Source organism: Podarcis tiliguerta (genome assembly GCF_965153285.1).
Source record: "Podarcis tiliguerta genome assembly, chromosome: 9".
NCBI lineage: Eukaryota > Metazoa > Chordata > Lepidosauria > Squamata > Lacertidae > Podarcis > Podarcis tiliguerta.
In genome coordinates, this window is record NC_139542.1 from 34,412,392 (window position 1) to 34,429,899 (window position 17,508).

General features: G+C 45.2%; 1 protein-coding gene and 1 long non-coding RNA gene across 5 annotated transcripts in view; one reads left to right on the forward strand and one right to left on the reverse strand.

The window, feature by feature from the left end:
- The window catches only part of LOC310685424, a 32,585-nt gene extending 24,761 nt beyond the window's left edge, over window positions 1–7,824 (forward strand). The window contains exons 2-4 of the long non-coding RNA XR_014515238.1: window positions 2,396–2,524; window positions 3,326–3,407; window positions 7,761–7,824. This is a non-coding gene — a long non-coding RNA (uncharacterized lncRNA). The remainder of the gene's footprint in view (window positions 1–2,395; window positions 2,525–3,325; window positions 3,408–7,760) is intronic.
- Window positions 7,825–9,898: 2,074 nt separating this feature from the next.
- The window catches only part of MAML3 (mastermind like transcriptional coactivator 3), a 271,009-nt gene continuing 263,399 nt past the window's right edge, over window positions 9,899–17,508 (reverse strand). For all 4 annotated transcript variants that reach the window (XM_083457103.1, XM_083457104.1, XM_083457105.1 and 1 more), the window contains 2 exons: window positions 15,925–16,033; window positions 9,899–12,017 (listed from right to left, as the gene is read on the reverse strand). In XM_083457103.1, the coding sequence (XP_083313229.1) occupies window positions 11,026–12,017; window positions 15,925–16,033 (1,101 nt within the window). In that variant the 3' untranslated portion in view covers window positions 9,899–11,025. The remainder of the gene's footprint in view (window positions 12,018–15,924; window positions 16,034–17,508) is intronic.

The window sequence follows — 17,508 nt, forward strand, 5'->3', positions numbered from 1 at the left end:
ATACTACCAGCTGCCTGGAAATGTCCAAAACTTTCCAAGCACTATTCAGAAAATAGCTCTGTCGTTAGAGTATGAGACTCTTGATCTCAGGGTCGTGGGTTCGGGCCCTACCTTGGGCAAAAAGATTCCTGAATTGCAGGACTACATGGCCCTTGAGCTCCGTTCCAACTCTACAATCCTATGATTCCATTTTGTGCTTCATTCTTGAAGATATCATGCATACTGATGGGGCTGGCTATCATTTATCTAATAGTAAAGAAAACGCTTCATGTTCAACTTGATTTCATTAACTTAGCTGTTGGTCTGGTCTCTGTCAATTTTAAGCAAACTTTGTTCAAGCAATTTAAATGAAATAATTGAAAATCAATTTCACATAGAGATGTGCCATTGTGTGAATTTGGATTCCTCTGGTTGTTTCGCCATGTTTGTTTTAATAATACAACATCTTTTGGGCAAACACCTTAAATAATTGTGTGGGGGTTTTCTTTAGGCAAATCAGGAAAACCCTGTCTTCCTCTAACTTTCAGCACTATACTAAACTTGTCAGAACAGTATTCGAAGCCTCCATCGCTGGTTCCGCTGGTTCCAATGAGTTTATCGTGGCACATTCAGTTGGAGGAGCATAGGCTTTTAAATTTGTTTGAGGCTACTCATGGCCCATGATCAGCTTATTCGGCTGCTCCCACAAGACACATAGCTACAAAGCACCTATAATATCCTTCCCCACTCAGCATATGTGCTGGGAATGAGCAGTTGGGCAATGTGACCTCTGGAACACCTAGCAATAGACACTATAGTAGGAAGGTGCAGCAAGACAAGCTGCTAGCCTACCAGAACCATCTGCGTGCATTACAAGAAGGGATTAAACCAAGCAGAAAACGCTGGGAGAAGAAAGAAACGAATCACAGCAGTAGGTGGATTTTCAGCAAGTGAGCTCAGCTAAGGAAATGGGCTTTTAAAAATACATTCTGAACAAAAGCCCCAGCGGAGCTGGAAGGGCCAGTGAATGACCATGTAACATTTCTTCCCCACCCCGCAGAGGCCATGACCATTGATGGCTGTCATCAGGTAGAAACTGTTGGTTTGCAGCAGTGAGCAGGCATTTAATATGTCTCCTGATTTCTGGTGTTTCCCCTCCTAAAAGCGTCCATTTACAAGGGTGTAGAGTCATTGCCCCATCTGTTTTCTTCTCTTGCATGTTAACACCTTACCATGTGGCGACAGCTGCCATGTGGAGCAATGAGAAGTGGCATTTGCATCGGAGCTGTAATATTTCCACCAGCCCAAAGAATTATTATTAGCCCATTCATTCAGTTCAGACTTGTCAGGCAGTAGAGGCGGGACTGTACATTTTGGGTTTTGCCACATGGAACTGAGGAGATGCTGTGATAGCTCAACTGAATAATAGTAGCTTGCCTATAATAGTAGCTTGCCACCCGGGTGGCGCTGTGGGTAAAAGCCTCAGCGCCTAGGACTTGCTGATCGAAAGGTCGGCGGTTTGAATCCCTGCGGCGGGGTGCGCTCCCGTCGCTCGGCCCCAGGGCCTGCCAACCTAGCAGTTCGAAAGCACCCCCGGGTGCAAGTAGATAAATAGGGACCACTTACTAGCGGGAAGGTAAACGGCGTTCCGTGTGCTGCGCTGGCTCGCCAGATGCAGCTTGTCATGCTGGCCACGTGACCCGGAAGTGTCTTCGGACAGCGCTGGCCCCCGGCCTCTTAAGTGAGATGGGCGTACAACCCTAGAGTCTGTCAAGACTGGCCCGTACGGGCAGGGGTACCTTTACCTTTAGCTTGCCTATAGAAGGCGGCTGGGAACCTAAAGAGCTGCTCTCAGATTAATGGCAGCGGGTAGATGGACCAATGCTTGACTCTATATAAGGCAACTTCCTGCAGCCAGGGGCGAATTCCTTTTGTGTATTGGTTCATAGCTGTCATCAAACCTTTCCTCATGTGAAGGCCTATTGAGGGAGAAAGTCCCCACCTGCTTGTTTGTAACTAATTATCAGTATCCAGAACCAGTACACCAAACTTTGGGACCTTTCAAAGTCCACTGCTTTTCTCGGTGCAGAACATTTAATTTTCTTTTAGCACAGAGGACATGTGAATCTGGTCTTCCCCTGGCCTTCACTTTATTTATAGCTCCCTTTGCCTTACTCACAGGAAGGCTAAGAATGAAGTACATGACCAGGCCACCAACTGTCTGTGGGTCTCCAGAATGTCCACTAAGGTCATTAATATGCGAAACGTAACTCAGGCTGCTTCTCTGTAACTTCCATGCTTGCAACTAAGGCTATTATTATAGCCAGAAGTCGTTCAGTCGCTTTTTACAGGGCATCTGCACAATGTCATGAGTAATACATCTTTACCCATTCTCCCATTTCTGCTTGTTTTTCAGAGCTCAGGTTTTACAACAAAACACAGTGGAACAACAGCACAATCTTTCCATGTGTGAATGACCCATCACAAAGCTGTGAGCCTGACCATAGGAAGAAGTCATCTTCTGGAGGTGCTCTCACTTTCAAAGGTTAGTCTGATGCAAATGGTGAGAGGGCATTTTTGGTTGTGCCCCCCTCTCTATAGAACACCCTCCCCAGAAAAGTTCAGCTGGTGCCCATGGCTGTGTATTTGAAGAGCCAGGCAAAAAGACTTTATTTGCTCAGTCCTATCCAATATCTCTGGAATTAGTTTGTAATGTTCTGTTGTGTTCTGCTGTTTTAATCATATTTACTCAATGGTTGCAGTGGTTTTAGCGTTTTCTTTTGGTTGCCTTCATTATTGTGAACAGCCCTGGTAAAAGTGAAGGAAGGGCAGATTATAAATTTCTGAAAGAATAAAAATGTGCCCAGCTTGCTTTCCTTAATACTTCTCCTGTAGACAAAACTAATCAGCATTTTACCTTGACTTCCAAATGACTTTGTGCATAGCTGGGTTTTTTCAACCAAAGTAGCCATAACATTATTTTTTTTTTAATCTTCTTTTAAATAGCTGTCCCTGTATTTTTTTATTTAAATAGCCATGGAGAACAATTTTAATTTTGTTCAGTATATATTCCCTGGCTACTTTCTGTTATACGTTTTAACCTGAACTGTTTTAAAGATTGTTTTTGGATTGCTGTAAAGATAAGTTCTTATTGTTTGTTGCTGTAAGTTGTCTCCTGGGTGGGTGAAAACAACTGAATGAAAATAATGAATTGATTTGTTTAAGGTAAATGACAAAGAACACACACAACTAAGTTTAAATAAATAGATTGCGGATGACTTCCTTTTTCTCTTTTTCTTTTAATGGCTTTACTTATTCTTTCCCCTCATCTAAACTCTTTTTTCAGAAATAACTGCAAATCTGGGTCTCCTGTATATGTTTTGATGTCATAAATACCTCCCTGAATATCCAGAATCCATGAAGGAAAGGTAAAGAAGAACACAAGTTCATATTGAAGACTCCAGACTAATGTTTGAAAGATTTGCATTGAATGGGCTGATCCAGTGCGTTTTTTCTGGGGGAACACAGGGGTACACGTACCCCTAAACATTTTGTGAATCTATGTTTGACTTCATTGAGGGGCAGTATTTCAAGATGAGTAGGAAAGTGAGAGTATCCCTAAACATTCTTTTAGCAAAAAAGGACTTGGCTGATCATGAAAAGTGTTGAGATCAAGAGATGTGAAGGGATATTATAATGCCTTTTGGAAACTATTAACTTTTTCAATAGAAGCCTAATGAGAGAGATGAACTAAGGTAGGTAGCCGTGTCGGTCTGACTCAGTCGAAATAAATTAAAAATTAAAAATTAAAAATTGTCCAGTAGCACCTTAGAGACCAACTAAGTTTGTTCTGGGTATAAGCTTTTGTGTGCATGCACACTGCTTCAGATACACTGAAACAGAAGTCACCAGACCTTTATACAGTGGTACCTCGGGTTAAGTACTTAATTCGTTCCGGAGGTCCGTTCTTAACCTGAAACTGTTCTTAACCTGAAGCACCACTTTAGCTAATGGGGCTTCCTGCTGCCGCCACTCCACCGGAGCACAATTTCTGTTCTCAGCCTGAAGCAAATTTCTTAACCAGAGGTACTATTTCTGGGTTAGCGGAGTCTGTAACCTGAAGCGTATGTAACCTGAGGTACCACTGTATATAGTGGGAGGGTGGGGTGGGGTTTTTCTCAGAAGGGTAGTAGGAGATGGGTGATTGACTCAATGGGTATGGTAAACCTGTTGAAGACTGTTAACGACTGCAATTAGTCCTACAGGAAAAATCAAGCGATAGTATACAGGTGACCAAAATGGCAACAGCTGTTCAGCAGTAGAGAAGACTGCCTTGGCAGGTGGGTGGTAGACAGCCATCTACCAGTCAGGGATGATATAGCTGCATTGTGCATTGTACAGGGGGTTGGACTATATAACTTATAAGATCCCTCACAATTCATGGTTTCAGTATTATTGCCTCTGAATCTTTCCCTCTAGTGCAGGCATAGGCAAACTTGGCCCTCCAGGTGTTTTGGGACTACAACTCCCATCATCTCTAGCTAACAGGACCAGTGGCCAGGGATGATGGGACTTGTGGTCCCAAAACATCTGGAGGGCCGAGTTTGCCTGTGCCTGCTCTAGTGTGTTGTACTCAGTTGGGTGAGGCCTTCTGCTTCTCCTGGTGGCCTCCTAGGCTGAGTGCCAAACTATCTGGTTAAAGCTCTAGAACTGGCATTTGCTGGAAGGCAGAACTGGCAACCTAAGGTTAGACTGGTATTTCGGTGGACTCATTACAAAATAGCTTTGTACATCATTGATGAGCAACCTGTACTCCAGAGAACTCTGAAGTTCCTCAGGAGCTGATCAGGAGTCCCTCAGCAAGATATTAATTAATGGGAGGCAATCTCTCTCTGAAAGTCAGCTTGCCAACATATGCAAGAAGGGAAATCTAACACTATCAGATGAAAGGAAAACTATTTATGAAACACAATTCTCAAGTGACTTTTTTCTGTAGCTGCCATATTTATTTTGCCTGCTTGTGGGACATGCAATCCTTTTCTCCTCCTTTCATGACTAACTTTTAGGTCAATTGTTTTTTTATTTGAATTGGATCATTTTTATATTCTTGAAAGGTGCTGCTTGGATTGCAAATTGTTGGTTAGTCGAAACAAACTTTGTAAACTGATCTAAAGATTATTCCTATGTGTAAATAAATTATGTGTGTCTCTTGGGCATCAGATGAATAAGCTATGTGGATCAAATTACAAGCAGGCAAATTTCTTCACTAGCTTTCCCTTGCAATGCAAAATGTACAACATTCCTGAGGTTTTTTGTTTTGTTTCTTAAAAAAACTTTCATCCATGCAGCAAGAGGCTATTTGAAATGCATGTATGTTTTAAGATAGCATAAATACATTTCACTGGCTTCTGAAATGTATATGGTACAGAATAATAATTAAAATAAGTAAGTAAGTAAGAAAGAAAATAATCAATCCAGAAACCAAGGAGACAAAATATAGAATATTTTGATTACTTTATGCTACATGTACAATGCATTTGCTTTGTCTAATATCTTCCAATTTGGCTAATATTTCTGGATTAGTGATCGTTCTTTTGAATGTTCAGTGGCGTTTAAAGCACTGGATTCCTGGGTTATTTGAAATCTCAGGAAGAAAATTGAGGGAGTAAGGCAGTGACCATACTTTTCTTGACAGTGAGTCATAGAATTGTAGTGTTGGAAGGAACCTCTAGGGGCCATCTAGTCCAACCCCCTGCAATGCAGGAATCACAGATAAAGAATCACACACAGCCAGCCAGCCATACGGCAACTTCTTGGTTATTGTGTGAAAAATTTCATAAATGTACCTCTTCAAAAGTTTCTCCAAATGTCAATTAGTTTATAATTAGCTGAAAATGTCAAAATGCTTTATGTAATAATGGGCAATTCTCATTGCTTTGAACTGAGCAGACACTAGATATTCCACCCAAGTTTTTTGGGCTACATTTATGAAACTCCCCCATTTAAATGTCATTTTCCTTCAACGTTAAGCTGATTATCAGCTGGTGAAACAGCACCAGCCATGTAGTTGCTCGGAATGAGAGAACTAATATCTTTGTTAGAAAAAAAAATGAGAAGGAGAACAAAAGCAGGCCTGTGCAGTTAATCACATGCCAATAAATGTTCAATACAAAAATCAAGGCCTGATTTTGTGAACTATTGAGCAGTCTGAACTCCCACTGAACTTGCAGACTGTAAAATTCCATCAAGCTAGATGAATAAAATGAAACTATCTATACCACACACCGTTGGCTAATTTTGCTGTTGCACTGCTGACTGCTTTAAGATTTGTGGTTTTTAAATATATATATAGCAAGTTCTGCAAATATTTTTGTGTCTCAGTCAGATCAGCCTTTCCTAGAGATTTTTGTGTGAAATAAAACTGTGTAAGGAAGAAGCAGAAATAGTGATGACACAGTACTTCTGCCCTTTCGAGTAAAAGTATGGAGCACTTCAGCTGTAGTTGGACTACAAATCCCATAATCCCTTACCATTGGCCATGCTGTCTGGGGCTCATGGGAATTGTAGTGCAACAACAGCTGGAGGGCACCATGCTGGCTATCTCTGACGGAAGACTTGATTTATTATAGGAAGACACTTGTTATGAACTCCTTATGTTGCGAAGTAACTGTCACTGCTGTTAATATTTGAGCAAGCTTACTTACGTTATTAGGGACGCGGGTGGCGCTGTGGGTTAAACCACAGAGCCTAGGACTTGCCGATCAGAAGGTTGGCGGTTCGAATCCCTGCGACGGGGTGAGCTCCCGTTGTTTGGTCCCTGCTCCTGCCAACCTACCAGTTCGAAAGCATGTCAAAGTGCAAGTAGATAAATAGGTACCGCTCCGGCGGGAAGGTAAACGGCGTTTCCGTGTGCTGCTCTGGTTTGCCAGAAGCGGCTTAGTCATGCTGGCTCCCCTGGCCAATAAAGTGAGATGAGCGCTGCAACCCCAGAGTCGGTCACGACTGGACCTAATGGTCAGGGGGTCCCTTTACCTTTACCTTACGTTATTGACTTCTTACCACATCAGGTTAAATGCTTCAAAAATGGAAGCCAAGCTGTGAGTTTGTATGAGGCTATGATCAAAAGTGTTTCTATGGAACATATTCAAATGCATTCCCATCTAGGGACTGTATTTTCTTAGCCGGCGTGGGATGAAGTCTTGTTTGAAAGCTCCACCACATCTTTCTCTCTCTAAATGGGAAGCAGCCCTCTACGGAGTCAGACCATTGGTTCAGCTAGAAGTTCTCCAGGGCTTCAGACAGCACTCTCTTCCAGTTCTACCTGGAGATGCTGGGGATTGAAACTATGACCTTCTGCATACAAACCACAACCTCTGCCAATCAGGCCCTTCCCTAAGGTGTAAAGCTTATGCAAGGAAGAAGCTCTGGGAAAAGAACAGGGACAAACCAGTTGCAATAAAAAGCAATGCTGATGCTGCATGGCATCAGCCTGATCGGTCACCCCATATAAATTGGGGGTGCCTATAAACAAGAAATTACCTGTGTGTGTTTTGAGAGGGTACAGGCTCACTGGAGGATAGTACCATGGGCCTTCTCTTTAAGTCTGAATTGGGTCTTACAGAGTGTGTGTTTTGCAAGCAAAAGATCCTAGCTTCATTCCCTGGTTTCACCAGGCAGGAAAGACTCATGCAACTGTCAGTATAAACAACAGCAGGCTAGATGGACAGATGATCTGCATTGGTATAAAGCCGTTTCTTGTTTATTCTACGGTTTTTTTACAGGAGCAACGTCACCACCTTTTTGTGTCCCTCAAACAGAGTCAGCCAAATCAGGTAAGAGAGAAACTCCTAAAAATTAAACTGATTCAGATAACAATCTTTTATTATTATTTTCTTTAAAATTGGTATGTTATTAGTTCCTTTCTACATTTTTTTCCAGAGCTCTGTACAGTTCTTAAAAGGAAATAAGCAATGTTCAATGTACAAAGTAAAAAACAGTAAACTAGAAAAATCTGGATAAAATGGAGCAAGTTGCTGGCAAGGATACAGTACAAATTAGTAATTAGACATCTGAAGTGCAATACCACTGCAGTGAGGATGAGTTAAAGAATGAAATAAAAATACTCTATTTTAAACAAACATTATATATATATTTATATTTATATAATATTTATTTATATGTATATATTTTACAGATTAGACCCAGTGATATCTGCAGGATTGTAAAAACATATTTACAAATAATTCTTTTTTTAACATTTCATATACATCAGCACCATAGTAAAAAAACAAAACAAAACCCAAGATATTAAAGTTTGACTTTTTATTACTTGGTCCCAGTTCAAAATATTTGGAGGAAGCTTTTCAAAGATAATGGATTTTGAGGCCTCATCAAACACTAGTTCCTGTACTTTTCTGATAAAGCTGAATGTTAAATTTCATTACTCATTAGATTTTGTGCGGTTCAAAACTCCAACTTCTTAGTCTTCTTGTTGTCACCCTTTCCAGCAAAGAGTGACACTGCCCCAGAGGAGTGATGAAGACAGATACTTGGTTCCTATCTTACGCTTTTGCATGCTATTCAGGTTTAAAAGGAGGTGGCGGTATCTCTCACCTCTTCAGCTGATTTCTGTAACCCACAGAACCTTTTTCTTGGTCTTCCAGTCCTCAGCACTAGCTGATATAATGATACCTAATTATGCTCAGAGTATTTGTGGACTAAATCTTCTTGGGATTCTCAGGCCACAATTCTCCACTGGTGCTAAGATGAGTCCTGACTTGGCACATTGTGCACTGAGAACATGGCAAACCACTTCTCTGTTAGCAAGCTTTGCCACATGCCAAGTCCACTGATGTGCAAGCTCATTAGTCAACCTTCATGTTAGCACAAGCAGGAAGTTGCATGAAGTGGTTCTTTTAGCTCACGACATCCAACTTTCAAAGGTGTCAACAATATGTCTCCCACTAATTCCAGTGAGTTAGATGATGAGACAGTATGTGGGAGTTTCAAAATCATGTCACAAACCAGATAAAATAAATGAGGGCCTAAGTACACCTTATATGTAAATATGTGTAACTGAATCGTAATTCTCCCTCTTCCCCATTTTCCAGGAAAGTTAGCTTCTGGAGTTTGTGGTTTTAAGTGAAGTGTGGGTTGTGATTGAACCCTTCTCTGGTTGCTTCTTCTCCACTTTAAAACCATCCCTCCGAGCTGCTTCTATCCTACGGAGTTCCAAATGTGTGATTGCTCTCGCTCCTACTCATCACCCCATCCCCACCCTCTGCTTTAAATAATAATAATAATTTATTACTTATACCCTGCCCGTCTGGCCGGGCCTCCCCAGCCACTCCGTGTGGCTCCCAACAGAATATTAAAAACACAATAAAACATTGAAAACTTCCCTAAACAGGGCTGCCTTCAGATGTCTTCTAAAAGTCAGAGAGTTGTTTATTTCCTTGACATCTGATGGGAGGCCATTCCATAGGGCGGGTGTCACTACCAAAACTGGAGTGTGCTAAAGAACATGGGGGAAACGGTGGCTGGGGAAAGGGACAAGTATTCCATCTCTCTGCTGTTTCTCCACTAAAAAAAATGCTGCCTCTGAATTTGGATTTCCCAGGGATAGGGGAAATACAGAATGCACCACTGGAGTTTGGTTACATATTTGCATGTAATGTATAATCAGGTCCGAAAAAGTGACATGTGTTTAATACCAAGCCTGTATCTAAAACACAGGCAAATGGTATCATATTCAACTCTCACCAACATAAATGACTCCATTGTTTGCAGGTCAGGTCCAGCCACACAAAACTGTGGCTTAGACAGTTCCATTTGAAGATTGATCTTTGGAATGTCACAACTTTATGTACAACTACTTCCAGCAATTACCTGAATGGAAGACCCTTCCTTTCTTATTCTGTTTGTCACCAACTAGTTTAGGCATCATAAAGAGCTTGGTGTTATCATGTTCATAGTAGGAAGGTTGACAAAGAGGACCAGCCAATAGAGAATGTTAAGCATAAACTTGCTTCCAACCTGTCAAAAGACATGTTGACACTGCTCCTAAATAATTTCTATGTAAGACCACCAAGAGAATTACTAGCCCCTCTCCCTTAACTCCCAAAGACATCTGCCTGTCCAACCCAACCCCTCACAGGTAACACCTATTCATCTTGAATTTTCAGGAAAAGAACAAGCTGGACACCACTGTTTGCAAGTTCTTAATACATATAACCTCTCCCTTTTTAATGCCTGCTTTCTTTTGCATCTGTGTCTTTGGTAGCTGCTATCTCAGTGAGCAATATAAGTACTGCAGCCTCAGTGTGTCCTAGAACTCTGTATTTCCCCCCATCCTTAAAAAGTGACTCAAGAGTCACTTGGTTATAGAGGAAACCGGAAACACAGGAATGGCAAACTATGTAGATGGGGACTTTCTCTGCACCCAAAGGAGACTTGATAGCACATTGAATGGACCCTTTCATCTGCGGCCATGTCTAGTCATAACCATAACCAAGCAGCCTCTGCTTGACTCCTGATCAAATCAGACACATAACTACATGGAGAAACTTGTCATTTGCTTAAACCCAGAGTTTAGCACCTGTACTGATCCCGGCCTCTCTTTCTCTTTCGGGTGCCCCTTCTTTTGTCTCGGCACCTGTCTCTGCAATGTCCTGACACTACAGCAGTTCCAGCAGAACTGTGGTGGAAAGTTTATTGTTATGGGGCAGCCAGTGCTTGCCATGTGGAGACTACCAATCTTCTTCCATAGCCCATGGGCAGCAAGTAGCAATTTTTGGAGCCCCCTACCTCTCTCTTTGTCTTATTCCCACCTGCAGCAGGCGGAGTATGGGGTGGAGACTGCTGTGAGGACACCAGCAAGGCCTTCTGTTCAATGCTTTACATTCAATCCATGCCTTCCACAATCAGCCACAGATCAGCTTGCTTTGCACAGCTTTAAAAACAAAACAAAGAAACAAGGATGGACAACATCCTGCTTTCCTTTTTTCTGACCCCACAAAGGTTTGTAACTATACATATCCCCATGTGCTACGGATTTCCAAACAGCTCATCAAGTTCTTGCATCCACTCATCTCCTGGCCCACCTTTAATGATGGAATCTACGAGGTCTGTGCTGTCTGCTATACTTGGAAAGGAACCGCCAGCTCCTTCGTTGCTGTAACTATAAGATATGTCCTGAGTGGGATTCCTCTCATAGATCTGACCTTGGCTGCTCTGAGCAAAGCTACCCCCTGCTATCTGTTGTGCAGGGGACTGGTTAAAACCAGCCATAGTGGGAACTGCTTGGCTTATTGTAGGCATAACCATTGGTCTAGCTTGGTTGTTGGTTCCTTGTTGTCCAGGGAGTGGTTGCAACATTTGCCTTCCCATTGCTGGATTCAGGGTCCGTACTGTTCCACTTGTGTCCATGACAGACTGACTAATGCCTTGTGGGAAGTGTTGCTTAGGCAACCTTGGCTGAGCAGATTGCATTGGGTAAGCTGCACCATTATTGAAAGGTCCAATTTCGCCGCTAGTCCTTCCAGGGATACCTTGCAAGCCTCGTGCCTGCCAGTTCTGTGCTCCTTGCGGGACAGGCCCCATCATGTTTTGAAGTCTGGGAGCTTGTGGTCTGGGTAGAACCTGGCCCACAGGTCCTTTCATCTGCTGGTGTTGTTGAGATATGGCAGAGTTCACCAACATGTTTGGACCAAAGCTACTGACCATGCCAACCCCTTGTGTCGAGGTGGGCTGCCTCGGCCCCTGACTTGGGTTGTGTGCCAGGCTCATGCTACTTTGGTTTGGGTGCTGCAACATTTGGCTCATTCCTGTGTTCATATTGTACATTCCTGGCTGGCCGGCCGCTGGGCTGCTGTAGGGAGCCATCCCCATCTCAGATTGGCCAGCTGCGGCAGACATTGCGCCAGTGTTTTGTGAGGCTCCCATGGTCATCATGCTGGTGTTCTGGGACATCATTCGGGAAGTCCTCATGCTCTGAAGAGCTGCCTGGTTTCTCACTGCTGCTATATCCTGCGGGGAACCTGAAGCAGAAGAAGGAAAAATATTAAAAAGTGAGCTTTGGCATAATAATGTATTGGACGTGTGGACGCAAAGGGATCTTGGCCCCTAGGAGGTACCGTATTTTTCGCACCAAAGGACGCACCGGACAATAGGACTTATTTTAGAGGGGGGAGAACACAAAAAAAATTCTCCCCCTCTCTGCCCAGTGCCCCTTCAGCGAAGCGGCAGGAGGCGCTGCGCAGAGAGAGGGAGAATTTTCCCCCTCTTGTTTTCCTGCTCTAAAACAAGGTGCCGTTTAAGGTGCGTTCAGGCGGCTACCTTGGAAGCCTGGAGAGCGAGAGGGGTCGGTGCACACCGACCCCTCTTGCTCTCCAGGCTTAAGGTTCCTTTCAACCTGCTCTATGGGGCTGGCGGGGGGAAGCCCACCACCAGCCCCAAAGAGCAGGTCAGAGAGCAGTGGAAAGGCGCAGCGGAGAGGCTGCTGCCATAGTCGCACGTCAGTTCTCCAGCTGGGAGAGGGTCGTGGGCTATGGCTTCTTTAGCCCCGCACACGCTCTCCCAGCTGAAGAGGTGACGGGCGGCTATAGAGATTCCTGCTATAGCCGCCCGTCACCTCTCCAGCCGGGAGAGGGTCGTGGGGGGATGCTTTAGCCCCGCGCGCGCTCTTCCGGGTGGAGAGGTGACAGGCGGCTATAGAGGTTCCTGCGCGTCACCTCTCCAGCCGGGAGAGGGTCGCGGGGGGATGCTTTAGCCCCGCACGCGCTCTCCCGGCTGGAGAGGTGACGGGCGGCTATAGAGGTTCCTGCGCGTCACCTCTCCAGCCGGGAGAGGGTCGCGGGGGGATGCTTTAGCCCCGCACGTGCTCTCCCGGCTGGAGAGGTGACGGGCGGCTATAGAGGTTCCTGCGCGTCACCTCTCCAGCCGGGAGAGGATCACGGGGGGATGCTTTAGCCCCGCGCGCGCTCTCCCGGCTGGAGAGGTGACAGGCGGCTATAGAGGTTCCTGCGTGTCACCTCTCCAGCCGGGAGAGGGTCACAGGGGGATGCTTTAGCCCCGTGCGTGCTCTCCCGGCTGGAGAGGTGACAGGCGGCTATAGAGGCTCCTTCCATAGCCGCGCATCACCTCTCCAGCCGGGAGAGGGTTGCGGGGCTATGGCGTCTTCGCTCCATAGGACGCACACACATTTCCCCTTCATTTTTGAAGGGGAAAAAGTGCGTCCTATGGTGCGAAAAATACGGTAGCTCCTATGCTAGGCACTGGGGAACAAAGCAGGAGATGGCTATTGTGCTCATACGCTTCCTGTGAGCTTCCCATAAGCCTTTGGTTGACTGCTGTGGATATCAGGATGCTGGACTAGGAAGGCCTTTTGGTCTGATTCAGGAAGGCTCTTCTTGAGTTGTCTTGCAAAGCTAGTATTATCTCCAGATAGGGGTCTGATTGCAGTTAGCACCCAGCCTGGCAGTGAAACTTCAATGCCGTACACAGTTACCAAGGAGTAATTCCCATTGAAGCCAATGGGAAGTACGTCTGAGTAGACATGTAAAGGATTGTGCTGTCAATGGTAGTGCAAAGAGGTGTCAGTGAGGTCCATAATAATGCAAGCATTAGTTAGAAATCTATTTAGCCATTTAGAATTGAAAACAAACAAACAAACAATGGCCTGACCATTAGTTATCTGAGGCACTCTTTCAAATATTTCCATTATCTTTCAGAACTAAACCCATGAAAATAGAAATGTCAGGCGCAGAGAGGCTAATCAATTTTTTTATAGCTTAGGAGGCATAAGTGAATGGATTTTCTATAGTGTTGTTACTGATTATGTCTATGGAAAGAAGAAAAATTTAGAACAGAGACGGTGTATTAACAAATCAATACTGTAAGCACATTTTGCTCCACCTTTGGACCAATGACGGGAAGCCAGAAAATCCTTTGCCTGTTAAATTCTACACCCTGGCAGATACACCCAAACTAGGTGTCTTCCTGTTGAGGAGGGATGTAGAGGGAGGAGTGGATGGAAAGGATTATTGATTTCTGGAAAGCAAATATGCTCTGGTGTTTATCATCTTTATTTAAAAATAATTAGAGGAATTTTGATTATGCCAAGAGTTCATTGTGGCACCAGCTCAATACAATGCTGAGTACACACTGCTGACAAGAGCATAGCTCTCACCTCAGTAAAAAGATACATGAAACCACTGAGAAAGAATAATATTTCTGTGAAGCGTTACCTGACTGTTAAAAAAAAACCAGGAACCAACTATATCTCAGTGTCTTCCTTTGTTTCATTGACAATATGAAGCACATCCTCCAGCTTAATATAATACAAAATAACAAATCACCATTTTAACCACCAGGAGAGTGTTTTGTTTTACAGACCATGTATTTACCGTATTTTTACCGTATTTACCCTATAGGACGCACTTTTCCCCCTCCAAAAATGAAGGGGAAATGTGTGTGCGTCCTATGGGGCGAATGCAGGCTTTTGCGGAAGCCTGGAGAGCAAGAGGCGTCGGTGCGCACTGACACCTCTTGCTCTCCAGGCTCCAGGAAGCTACCCGCAAGCCTTGCACACCCGGGGGGAGTTCCCCTGGGAGCACAAGGCTTGCGGGCGGCAGCCTGCAGCGCGGAGCACGGGGCGCCCTTCGGAGGACGTCCCGTGCTTCGCGCAGGTGTCCGCAAGCCTTGCGCACCGGAGGGGGGGAACTCCCCCCCGGGAGCGCAAGGCTTGTGGGCGGCAGCCTGCAGCGCGGAGCACGGGGCGCCCTTCGGAGGACGCCCTGTGCTTCGCGCAGGTGTCGGCAAGCCTTGCGCACCTGGGGGAACTCCCCCCAGGAGCGCAAGGCTTGCGGGCGGCAGCCTGCAGCGCGGAGCATGGGCGCCCTTTGGAGGACGCCCCGTGCTTCGCGCAGGTGTCCACAGCCTGCCGCCCGGCGCGTGGAGCGCCCTGAAGCAGAGCGCCCCTCGCGCCGGGCAGACATCGGCCAGCCCCACAAGCTTGGGGGACAGCGGGGAGGTGCAGCGCCGCCATCCCACTGTTCCCGGACCTGGTTTTGGGGGGGGAAATAAAGGAAAAATTTTTTTCCTTTATTTCCCCCCCCAAAAAGTAAGTGCGTCCTATGGAACGAAAAATACGGTAGATTTCTCTCTTAAGGCTGCACCAAGAAAAAAAAGTAAATAAAATGTACCAAGGAAACTGACAAAATATGAAAAAAGTCCTCCTCTCCATCTCTCTCCCCCCCCCCAACACAATATTTATGTGTTTTGAGCAGACAGGGCTCTTCATTGGACAACATTCTAAGATTAAATTTAAAATATGAAAACAATGTGGATTCAACTGTTTGTAGCTCCTTAATATTATCTTTATCCACAGGATGAAAACCCCATGGAAATGAATGGGATGCTCAACACATGGAGGTCTGAGAGGGAAGCATAAGGCCACAAGAAAAGCCAACTGGATCAGGCCAATGACCCATGTAGTCCAGCACAGCGCCCAACCAGATGCCTGTGGAAACCCACAAGCAGGATCAAAGCACCAGAGCACTCTCCTTGCCTGTGGCTTCCAGCAATACTTATTGTATTCAGAAGCATTACTGCCTACAACCATGGGGCAGAACATAGCCATTGTCACTAGTAGCCATTAATAGCTTCTTCCTCCATGAATTTGCCTAAATTCTCTTTTAAAGTCATCTAAGTTGGTGGCTACCAATGCATCACAGCTTTACATATGAACGGGACAGACTCTGACAAATAGAGGATGTGCTGCCCTTACGTAGAGTTTCTGACAATCTCCTCTTGGGTTGCCTGCTCTGGCCTGCCACGTTAATAACTCTGCGTCAATTAGCAGTACAGTAAATAGAATGCATAGCTCATATCTAGCTATGCATTAGCAGGCAGCTTGTGCTCCCCAAATGCCTGCTGGGCTCTCACCTTGGAACTGATTGACCTGCTGCACAGGGTAGGGGTTCCTCTGCTGTTGCTGGAGGTGCTGCCGAGGCAGATGCGACTGCTGTTGCTGCTGTTGCTGCTGCTGCAAATGCTAGAGAGAGGAGCAAGAAGAAGAAAAAGAGGTTGGTGAGCTTGCTGCCCAGCTGATTGTTGTGACTGCAGTCGGCAAGGCAAGCGGCGGAACTGGCGCTTTTCCAGCAAGGTGTTCTTGAACGACAAGTGCTGCGTCGAAGTGGCAGGCAAAGTGAGCAGCGGCCCCGTACAGATCAAGAGCCCTCCGCACACAGCGTTGCTCAGACTCCAGGCATCGGCTGCCTCTCCACAGCAGCTCTCTGCTCTTCACTTGCTGAGAACTTTTCGTACTTCTGCAAGACTCGGGAAAGGAGAGGAGAGGAGGGAACGCTCCCAGCTGAGAATCATGAACCAAACTCTGGGACCATCTAGTATTTCTGGATCTAAGTTAGTTAAGCCTACGGGGCTGGTTCTTATGAGCTGGGGCAGCCCAGTTGCTGCTGCCCTGCAAGTTCCAGCAATGGAGGAACAGAAGAGCCATGTAGGGGAGAGATCTGGGATGGTGTGGGGAGAAGAATGCAACTATCAAAACAACCATGAGTATGGTTTACGCTTTCTCCTTTGGCTTTTCATGGAGCTTCAGTAAGTTAGGAATGGGAGGACTAGGTGAGGTAAATCCATTCATCCTCTAGTCCTGGGGTGGGGAACCTCTGACCCTCCAGATGATGCTGGCCTTCAACCCCCATCAGCCCTGACCACTGGTGAAGCTGGCAGAGGCTCATGGGAGCTGGACTGCAACAACTTCCAGAAGGACACATGTTCCCCACCCAGATGGGATATGTGGCTCTGTCCATTTCACCTCAACCAGTTTTTCCATTCCTAGCTTACTGAACCATCGTGAGAAGAAGCCGTGGGGGAAAGCGGAAGCCATACCAATCCCATTACAACCTCTCCTCCTCTGTGAATATGTTCCATTAGACTTCTCTCAATAAGATGGGCAGGTTCAAGCACTGTCACATCCTTATTTAATGAATAAGAATGATTACATGGTGGGGGCAGGGGAGGTAGGAAGGATGCTGCCCTGAGTGCTGGAAGGAAGACCTGCTCTCTGCTGCAAGGCCCATTTCCACCTGGCCTAGGGGTTGGGGCCGAGACTCCCCTTTAACCACTAGAAGAGGCTCCTGGGACATTGCTGGAGCAACTCTTGGGTGGGGGCCACTGACTAAAACGTTTTAAATGGTTCTAATTTTGGTTCCTCTGTTTCGTTTTTGTCAGGTTGGCGTTGGTTAAATGTTTAGTTGGTGGTTATTTAAATTTGGGTGTAACTGTAAACTGTTTATTATTATTGGTGTTGTTATTATTGGTTTCTATTGATTTACTGGTTTGTTTGTTGCTTGTATAGGATATTTTGTTTTTTAATGTTTGATGTTTTGTTGTGTTTTTATAAATGTTGTAAGCTGCCCAGAGTGGCTGGGGAAACCCAGTCAGACGGGTGGGATATAAATTAAAAAAATAATAATTTATTATTATCTTGCAAGAAACAAACATGCTGGA